This window comes from Brachypodium distachyon, chromosome 1 (genome assembly GCF_000005505.3).
Source record: "Brachypodium distachyon strain Bd21 chromosome 1, Brachypodium_distachyon_v3.0, whole genome shotgun sequence".
In the NCBI taxonomy this organism is placed as follows: Eukaryota; Viridiplantae; Streptophyta; class Magnoliopsida; order Poales; family Poaceae; genus Brachypodium; species Brachypodium distachyon.
In genome coordinates this window covers 3,652,988-3,663,065 of record NC_016131.3, presented here as the reverse complement: position 1 = coordinate 3,663,065, position 10,078 = coordinate 3,652,988, and the positions used below count along the sequence as shown (strand labels likewise).

At 43.0% G+C, this 10,078-nt stretch overlaps 2 protein-coding genes across 5 annotated transcripts; one reads left to right on the top strand and one right to left on the bottom strand.

Moving 5' to 3' along the window:
- Positions 1-975: 975 nt before the first annotated feature.
- Positions 976-2,034, bottom strand: LOC100836197 (BTB/POZ and MATH domain-containing protein 2). The gene has a single exon (XM_003559259.1). It carries the CDS (start codon positions 2,032-2,034, stop codon positions 976-978), a length of 1,059 nt encoding a protein of 352 aa, XP_003559307.1.
- A 1,695-nt stretch (positions 2,035-3,729) lies between these two features.
- On the top strand, positions 3,730-8,773 carry LOC100821432 (E3 ubiquitin protein ligase DRIP2). 4 transcript variants are annotated; one of them, XM_010230052.2, is made up of 8 exons: positions 3,730-4,046; positions 6,154-6,253; positions 6,432-6,645; positions 7,310-7,376; positions 7,449-7,638; positions 7,735-7,782; positions 7,863-7,935; positions 8,181-8,773. In XM_010230052.2, exons 1-8 carry the CDS (start codon positions 3,842-3,844, stop codon positions 8,367-8,369), a joined length of 1,086 nt encoding a protein of 361 aa, XP_010228354.1. In that variant the 5' UTR covers positions 3,730-3,841; the 3' UTR covers positions 8,370-8,773. The 4 variants fall into 4 exon arrangements, with proteins under 4 accessions (XP_010228354.1, XP_010228350.1, XP_010228345.1 ...); XM_010230048.2 differs by having other exon boundaries at positions 7,295-7,376; XM_010230043.2 differs by having other exon boundaries at positions 3,731-4,046; positions 7,310-7,638.
- Positions 8,774-10,078: the final 1,305 nt, after the last annotated feature.

The following is a 10,078-nucleotide window of genomic DNA, read 5'->3' as shown; positions in this document are numbered from 1 at the left end:
GCCTCCATTTGACTATTAAAGTATGACAAATGTGCAAATGTGAGTCGGCATAGACTATATATGGTCCAACTGGGGGTGCAGACACGCGCTCAATCTTCACATCCAGCTTCCAGTACATGTCCAAGCAAGAGGCCTTCTAGGGCTTGACGATGAAACGACTTTGTTGGCTCTATTATGGATCGAGTCTAGTTGGCTCATTGCATTATGTTGCTTGCTTATGTTATCTCGATACAGTTTGAAAGATGCTCAGCGGCACTACTTGAAAACTACTTTCTCCGTTACATAATTCTTGTCGAAATATTACATGTATCTAGACGCATTTTAAAAATAGATACATCCATTTTAAGACAAATTTGATAATTATGAAACGGATGGAGCATCTAATTATGGAACAGATGGAGTATCGAAGTAAATATATTTAATATCAAATACGGTCACATAGTGCTCAGCATATTATTTTCCATATTTAGAATATACTATTCCCTCCGATCCAAATTAATTGTCGTTTTTTTTTTCAAAATGAGTGAACCTACGAACCAAAACAGTCTATACGTATCTAGACCAAATCTTACCAAATTAATTTGGATCGGAGGGAGTAACTATTTCAATACCTATCCAAATGATATATATGGAAAAATGTTCTGAACCGCTACATGAACCGGCTGGTCAGTTATTTGATCGGGAACTATCTAAACCGATTGCACCCATATCCTCCAGTAACTTCACAGTGTATGGTTGCATAGGGACATATTGCTTTTGCATTCTCACCGCATTGTCTGATGGCTCGTTATGCAAAGTTTAATCAAACGAGAAACACCATAATGAACACGTTCTCTTTTCTGAAGAAACAGTCATAATTATTCAAGATTACAAGACAACAGATACAGATAACCATTTATCGATCAACATAACCTGAGGCCAGAATAAGAGTTTAGAACAACTAAAACGGGGTATTTGATATAGCTAAGCAAACTCTTATGTCCTAGGACGCTTGATGATCTTCTCCCACATGTCCATTACAACGGAAGGATGAGTTCTTTTGAGCTCCTTGTACGCTTGGGTTTCTGCAACTTCATTTGCTATGCTTGAAGAGGATACAAACTCAATGCAAGCATCTTTTAGCCCGGTGCAACTATGTTGGTCCGCTAAGGCCAGCATATTCGCCAGAGACTTGACATCAAGCTCCTTGCAAAGAATGCTTTCGCACACTAGCTTTAGCCTTTCCATAAGGTATCGATCTGCGGCCAGGAGCAAATGCTTGATCATGTCTTTCATGCTATCTCCATCAAGATCGTCCAAGGAAGGCAATGCATCAGTATAGATGAAATGGAGAAGAACCCTAAATACAAAAGGTTGCATCTCAGGGACAATGATGCGATTCATATCCTTCTCCATCATCTGCCCATAGAGTTGCGCCTTGAAGACTGGCGACCGCATCGCCATCACGAGCTTGTGGGCAGGGAACTCCTCCCCTTGAACCACAAATATTACATCTGTGCACTCTTGGGTCTCCAACAGCTTCATGAGATGCTCTGTGATGTCAGATGGGGGTGGAAGTATGGTTTCTAGATGCATGGTCTCACCCACCCGTGGCAACTTGCTCACGGTTAGGGTGCAGTGGAGTTTGAGGTTGTCCTCAACAATGTATCCAGCTTTTTCTAGCATGCTTCTTTTCATGAAGCGGTGACATACAAAAGAACTACACGCTTGATAAAAATTGAACACTACCGGTGCTGACGATGAAGAAGGCTGTATGTTGGTCGGGTGGAGGAAGCTGAGTATGAATGATGTATGCACCATACCTATGCTCCAACTCATTAGTTGGAGACCAACACACACAAAGTCCTTGCAGTCCTCACGACATCCATCAGGGTAGAAGACCACGGACCACAGATGGCCACCAACGGTGAAGTTGGCAGATCGGAGGAAGCGGCCGACGCCGTGGCCTCGATGCAGGCTATACCCGTTGATCTCAAACGTGTGTGCTCCCTTCTCCGTCTCCGCCGTGCATCTCGACACGCTCAATGTCGCCATCGGAGTTTTCTTGCTAGAGGAAGGAGAGTAAGAGGAGGAGAAAACTGAGTTCTTGATTGTTGCTAGCGTTGGAGACCATGGCATGGTTTCCTCCTTTTATCGAGCATTAGGAGGAATGGGCTTGACTCTTAATTTCTTTCCCCCTATCTTTCTTTCAGTTTCTTTTGTTTCCGTTCCCTTCCGCAATCCCGCCATTCCTTCGGCATACCCGATGGCACCGCCGTTGGATGTGGCTTTGAGACTTGGGCAAAGGAGAAGGTGTAATCACATGGGAGTGTGGTCGCACCTCTATGTCCCCACGTTTCCTCTACTTTAGTCATCCTCATCTCCTCTCTCCCCTTGTGAAAGAAACCGAAGAAGCAAAAGGAAGAGAGATTTATTATCTACCAATGTTGGAGGTCATGGCATGTTTAGAATGTTTCTCACGGGTCGGGCCGGAAGTTTGGGACTATTAATTTCCTTCTATCTTATCCTCCTCCCCCCCCCCCCTCCCCCCTCTTCCGTTTCGGTCGCTTCTAGAATCTTGACTACTTGTTGGCACCATCGTTGGACATCCTTTGTTGAGATCTATGAGAAGCATCAGGAGTAAGTCACGTGGCCATGTGGTACCACCTATGTGTCAGTCCATGTGTACACTCACCGATCACGCAGGCTCCTCATAGTTATTGCCATGTGTACACAGTACAAAGGTCCAAGTAAGTAGGAGGGAGGAGCCCAGCTTTGAAGGAGACGTGGGGGTGTAAGGACAGACATAATTTCCTTTTTCTCTTGCGTGGCATACGTGCAGGGTACAGGCACATGTACTGAATTTTTTTTTGGCAAAAATTCTGGGTATGCATTGCATACCCAGGCATTAGTCTAGCTCCGCCACTGGCAACAATGTGTGTAGCAAAATTATTCAAAATATGGAGCCATAAGTTGGACATCGTGATCATGCTAAAACTAATTTTTTTTTAAAAAGCAGCACCGTGTGATGTCTGCATGAAAGAAAGATCTTTCAGTTGGGTACCTCGTGGCATACGAGGTTAGCTATTTTCTCAAAAAAGATCTTTCAGTTGGGTCTTCATACAGCTCATGAAGCATTTCCCTGTCAGGAGAAGATAACCAAAAACAGTGACTTAGATTATGGAAACATGCATGTACTATCTTACTAAACGGGAATTATATAGGATCTACTGAAATACCGGTCAGTAGCTTGTTGTTCGCTACTGAAAGGCTGTCCATTGCATGCAGTTGGACACAGCAGTACATCACCAGCGTTGTAGCTGTCCCCAGAATGCAGCAGAGTGCCCTCGCCTCTCGGTAGCACAGAACGCAGAGTTCAGCATGTGGACAAACTGCTCGGGTTGCTCATCGTTGTGTTATTCGATAATATGTGCAATCTGAACATGACAGTACGACACTAGTTCTCTCAAGTTCGTTTGGCAGCGAACCCTGAGTAATAGTTACTCTTTCCGTTCTATAAAGATTGGCGCGGTTATGAACGGTCGTGCGTATCTTTATGAACGGAGGGAGTATCAGCTGCATCATCATCTTTTAGAGCGCGAGACAAAGTCGGAACAATTCGATCAGAGGAGAGAGCTAGGGAAAATTATGGCCAAGTGGGCTTGAGTGGGCTGGGCTTTGGGTCGATCAGAAAGCGTCAAGTCAAGCCCACCCACTCGACTCGACACGTCGCCATTAGACACGGAGGCACGCACACACAGGGCGGCGCTCTCCTGGGGAAAACCGCACCGCACGCCGCACCGTCACGGTCGCAGAGGCGAAAGCCGCGAGAAGAAGGAGCAAGCCCTCGCCGGCATCGGCCATGCAGGACGCGGTGCTCGCCTGCGCCGCGCTGACCGCGGCGGCCGACGTCGCGCCTGCAAGTGCTGCCGGGGGAGGAGGAGGAGGAGGAGGGGACGGCGGCGTCGTGAGGGTGAAGCGCTCGGCCCTGGTGGCGTGCCTCACCTGCCCGCTCTGCCGCCGCCTCCTCCGCGACGCGGCAACCATCACCGAGTGCCTCCACACCTGTAAGTCAGTCAGTCCCCTTCACTCCTCTCCCCTCCCCGTCCGCGCGTGGTGCCTGCCTTCGTCCCCACCACTGCTGCTCGCTGCGGCGGCTGAATTAAACGTGGGAAGCGGCTGGCTCGTTCGCCCTGTCTGTCAAATCTGCGCCCGTTGCGGTGATCCCCCGGCGCATTTTGGGTGCGATGCGTGGAAAGGCGGTGGCTTCGGTGGTTCCGTGCGCTGCGATTTGCGTGGGCTTTGGGGGCGGCGTGTGAAATTTTGATGGGCGTTGGTCGGCTCATTCGTGAAATTTTCTTTTCGTTCGTATCATTGTACTATGCGCTTAGATGTTACACGCGACGCAAGGGGTATGCTCTCGTGTGAAGGGAAAAGGTGGTAGCTTCTATGCTCCGTCAGCTTGTTGTGGGGAGGCTAAATTAAAAAATTCACAGGGAGCGCAAGTTTGGGTTCGTTGCTCATAGTGTTTTGTGATGGTTTTGACCATTCCAGAGGTAATTGAGTTCTCGGGTGCAGGAACGGCTGTGGATTTTGAGTGTGCACATTGATCCAACTGAAATTACATGAATTCGAGTTTGATCATAGTGTGGCATCTAAAACAATGATCCGAATTATTACAGACGGGGGTAGACTAACATTACGGAAAATAACACTACTTGAATCCCAAATTTTCCAAAAGGAGCTGGACCAAGCGCGGCATATGAGCAGGCGGTGTAATAGCCCAGGGCGAGGCGTTCTGAGGGGGCAGTGAGACCCCAAGAGATTGCCATACCAAAGTGCTTGCAGGCAGTTGAAAAAAAGATGCTGCAGTCTTCCAGCGCAGCCTGACATCGCGGGCAAGCGTCGTCTTGGGTGGTTTCAGGCCTTATTAGGATTTGTGGTGACCATTATTGATGCTTTGAAATCAAAGCTGGTGGAGAGATCAGGATGGAGTCCAATGGTTCAGAAGGCAAAGGCAGCTCTGGCGCTCTTCTCGCTGGTTGAAGTGTGCACCATATCAGAAGGGGGTGTAATAGAGTAGCTCATGCTTTGGCTAAACTAGCGCTTTGGGGAAACCAGTGTGGTGTATGGTTCTTGTAGGTACCTGCCAGTATTGATCCTGTTGTGCTCAGTAATTGTAATGATTTCTGATTTTCTTTTAACAAAAGCACTCCTCTAAAAAGGAAATTGGGATTGCAATCGTCTTACAAAATTCCTTGATGAGTATTTTAAATTCATTGTCTAACGTGTTATGATTGAAAAATAAAAAACGACTTAGATTTCTGCACGGCAAAGTTTATTGTAGGACATTGCTTCAGTATACAAAACCCAAACTCTGTCTGTTCAAAGTACATAGTGTTCTCTATCCTGTAAGACATTTCACTCGTGATTAGGACAAAGAGGGAAGTATTTTTGTGGTGGTCAATGGAATTATGTGGATGAGAAAAACGTGTTGTTTCTGATAGGATTGTAGAAGTATTGCCTGATACTGAAACTTTTTGTATGAGTATTGTCGTTGCTGACAAAAGAGAGACGGTAAGTTAACTGACTAACTATGCAGAAAGATTGTGATTGGTGGATGTGGATCCATCATGCCATTTCCATCTTCGTAGTTTCTGGTAGGGCTGTGTTTTATATTAGGAACAACCATTTTATTAAATCAACCTAACTATGGTATATTGCTCAAAACTTTTCTTCCAGTGGAGTACCGAGACAGTTCCATATGTTATATTGACTACTTATATTTTTGAGATTTGTCAATAATTAGTACTGTACCTCCAAAGTAAACGATGCTTTATAAAGGATGCACTCAAACTTCTCTATCTATGATAACTAATTAATGAAACCATATTTAGTTTGGTTAGGTGCAAATGGTACCATTATATTTGTCATTTAAATGGGTTCGTGCTATTATTATTTTGTAATTTTTCCCTCTTATATTTTCATGCAAAGTATTAGTCAAAGATGCATATTAGAGTCTGAGTCTGCGCAAAGTCAGAAACATGGATTTGTCTGTGTTGAAAACTTTCAGGGGTCCCAGTGGCAAGAACCCTTAAGAATTTGTCTGTAAATATTGGTTGGTTTTTCCATTTTTATGCTTCAACTATTGATTTTACACCTTTATTTAACCAGTTTGCAGAAAGTGCATATCTGAGGAGTTCATCAATAAGGAGGTCTGCCGCTGCCCTACTTGCAATATTGATTTAGGCTGTGCTCCAGAGGAGAAACTCAGGTTTGTCTCTGTTTCTCAAAATATTAGTTGTTGCCTTTTGTACTCCAATTGATCTTCAGGCCTGGATATCAGTCACACATCACAAGGAGGTGTTATTGTTTCTTTTTTGGTACTTTTCTTAAGAACGACTTAAGTTATGCCATAGTGTGTGGTTCATGTCGATCGATTTTCTCTACAGAGTTGATCATAGCCTACTATATGTGAGGTCAAAGATATTTCCTTACAAAAGACGGAAGGTTAAGGATCAAGAAGTCATATCACCAATTACATCACCTGTCAAGAGGAAAGAAAGATCTCTATCTTCATTGACCGGCCATGGTCCTCGGGTGTCTATACAGAAATGCCTTACGAAGAGGAGAACAAAAGCTTCATGCTTACGCCGCTTCTCTTTGGTATGTAGCTTTTCAATTATCACTGTGTGCTAAGGTGATGGTTATGAGCAATTTCCTTTACACGGTATACTGTTATGTTGAAGATTGTAATTTTGTCCCAGCAGTATGCCAGTATATGACTAGTTTAGAGCTATCAATTGGGTTTGCTCTTTTGAGCACACCTTGGTTCTGGACACTTCTATATGAATGTACATGGTATGATAAATTAGTAGACCGTGGATCCCTTTGATCCTGTGTTTATTTCATACTGAAGCATTTGTGTACATGAGAGGCTTTCTTGTTTAATCATATACGCTGTATTTGTCTTTTGGAGGGAATCATATACTCTATAATTGAGTAGCATCAGCACTTGTGTTTTAGCGATCATAAGCCCATCGGCTTGACCCTTGAACCAATCTTGGCGAGGCTTAGGGTTTGAATATGTGCTCATATGTGTTGAGCCTGGTGACATTAGTTCTCAATATATATGACGCACTGTTAAGGTTATATTGGAACCTGAATGTGATTTATGCATGCATCAAATACAATCACTGTTTGATAGGGAAGTGTTGTCCGCATTGTAACCTGGACTCCGCAATGACACGAATATTTGTATCGTTCTATGTTTTTGTTTCCTTTCTTTAAGTCATCTTACATGATTCATATGCAGCGCTCTACCTTGCAGGGCAGTAGTAAAGACGCGACAAAGAAAGTTGGAGGATGGAGACCACTGGGCTGTCAACTTAGAGTTGGTAAAGATCGAAAGTCTCTTAAATCAGATTCTGAAGATGTTAATAGAAGCAGGACTAAGTCTGGTGATCCAGATGATGGTGCTCCTTCCAACCAAGCAAAGGCTAGAGAACACTTGAAACGATATGGGAATTTAGCAAAGAAGACTGGAAGCAGGAAAGTGTTCACTCTGAAGGGAAAAAAGAAAAGGTTTAAGGCAAATCATCCTGATAAAATGAGGAGATTGCGAGCATTATGGTTCCATCTAGTGGCTGCTTTTGACCAGTGAGAAACACTTGACATCTCTTATGAGCTTTCTTTTATTTTCAAGGGAAAAGGAGAAATCATGCTTCTATGTTTACATTTGTTCCACTGTTTCAGGAAAGGACAACCTCTACCGCAGCTACCTACAAAATTTTTAAGAATCAAGTCAGTTTTCTGATACCTTTTTCTATTCAAACACTTTTTGTTGAATTGTTTTAACTTATGCCTTTATGACATTGTCCTAGGGATGTCGAGTTGCCTGCTTCCTACATACATAAGTACCTTGCACATAAACTCAATCTTTCAAGTGAAGCTGAGGTGCGTTTTCTCTCCTCTCAGTGACAAGCAAAATCTGGGAGAACTTGCTGTTGCCAGATTCCAAGCCTATTCGTATTGGACGTCCTTTTGCCGTTTTATTTCGTGAATGACCACAAGTTCCATTTTGCCGTCAAACATCAACTTTTTCAACTGGTAGAAGTGCATGTTACCGTTTGATGAAACCTAGCAAGCGATACTGTTCTGCGCTTTTCACACTATTGACCAATGTGAGATGTTGCTTGCAGGTGGAGATGGTGTGCGGTGGCAAGAAAGTGGACCCGGGAATGACCCTGCATGATCTAGCAGACTGCTGGCTCGATAAAGGTCCGAAGGGCCGGGTGCGATCATCCCTTGACTCCCCTGCCACCGGGTTCGTCACGACGTTATTCTACAGCAGGCCAGAACTGCTCCCAGCACCAACCATACCTAGCTGATCCAGAGCACTGCCTTGCTGCCTCACTCCGCCTATCTGATTTAGAGCCCTCTGATTGATCCGGCTCAGGCCACCTCGTAACATGTGGATAGATGTCAGGTTTACATGCCTTGTGAAGCTTCTGATCATCTGACTAAGCTGTTATTTTCCATTTTCCCCCATCTGACGAAGTAGCTGTGCCTATGTGATTTGTAATTCTGTGTTGAGCTGTCCGGGTGCTGCTGTAGCTGTACCTATGCCGATTTGTAGTTCTGTGCTGACTTGTTCATGTGTATTTTTTATATATTTTTTGAGGGAAGACTTGTTCATGTGTGATATTGTACTCCTGCCTGCTTACTGTAATATTGTACACTGGATGATGAAGCACACACTGTTCGTTAAGTCATTATGTGTTCTTGATAAATATATTTGCTCGTATTTAGATTTTACTTTAAAATACCACATTGATCAAAATCATAATATATTATCATGTTGCAGAGCATCATTTGTTATGCTTTATATTTATTGTTTATAGTTCAGTTGTGTCAGATATTTTGAGCATACAGTAGCATAAATTAACGTACACATAAAAGCAAATTCTTTTTACTGACTAGTAACCGTGCGCATGCAAAGCACGTTCAGTTAAACCAATTACAATTTACTTGAGATTTGTAAGTATACTTTTATATTAAAAAAACTCACATTTTTTATTACCTTCAATATTGTTGATACGAAGTTATAAAAAATGTAGTTTTTGTGTGTTTTAAATAAATGCCAGCATATAATCGACCACATTTCAAGAACATTTTTTTTAGCGGGACAACACCGATCGTCGTCATAGAAATTAATGAAATAAAAAAAGACAATACCGATAATCATAGGGAGATGTCAAGTTGAAAACAAAATTTGTAAACACTAAAAACAATGGTTTTTCATGCATACAAAATAAAATGAGAAGATGTTGTAAGTATATGAGTGACCAAGGGATGGTATAACAAATAGCATTTGGTTATAATCATTGGACGAGCAATTATGACATTAAATTGAAGATTTCGTACGGTATCAAAATTATCACAACAAAATCATGTTTCTTATATTGGTATGGAAGATGTAGATTAAACGAAGTATCACTGCCATTTAGTAAAGACAGTTGTTTTTTGCCGAACCAACAATTGGTTGGATGGTTAGTGCGGTGATTGTGTCCACACAGCCCACCAGGGATTATATATTTTGTTTGACTTATGCATGTCTCATCATTCGTCAAGATATATTAAATTATTTTCTCAGCGATAAGCGGCATACTCTATGACGGCTAGCACTCAATGATGGCGGTTAATCTCGAAGGTCCCGTGACTTTGGGTTTTCGTAGGTGTTGGTGTGTTCATGCGAGCGTTGTAGTGTGTGGATATATCCGCTATTTTTTTTTAACAAAAAGAGGCATTACGACTTTAACATGTATTGATTATACATTAGCGATGACTTAGCCACATTTTGTTTTTGCAAAGAGCTTAGCCTCATTCAAGAAAAGCAACGGACGAGACTTCAACCGTATATATGCGACGCTTACTTTGTACTCGCAAACTGGTCGCAACAATGAATAACCTATATTTGCACTATGCCTCGAAAACTTAGAAGAAAATGAAGCATGATAAGAACCGAGTTCCTCGGTCTCTTTGAGCAAGGCCGCCACATCGTTCGCTCGCTTTGTCAGGTTTTTTTAGTGGTTTTTGC

Coding starts and splice junctions, on each gene's coding strand:
- LOC100836197 (XM_003559259.1), bottom strand. CDS start 2,034: ATGGCGACATTGAGCGTGTCGAGATGCACGGCGGAGACGGAGAAGGGA.
- LOC100821432 (XM_003557309.3), top strand. CDS start 3,842: ATGCAGGACGCGGTGCTCGCCTGCGCCGCGCTGACCGCGGCGGCCGAC. Junction 7,783..7,862: donor ACAAAATTTTTAAGAATCAA/GTCAGTTTTCTG, acceptor ACATTGTCCTAG/GGATGTCGAGTTGCCTGCTT. Junction 7,936..8,180: donor ATCTTTCAAGTGAAGCTGAG/GTGCGTTTTCTC, acceptor TGTTGCTTGCAG/GTGGAGATGGTGTGCGGTGG.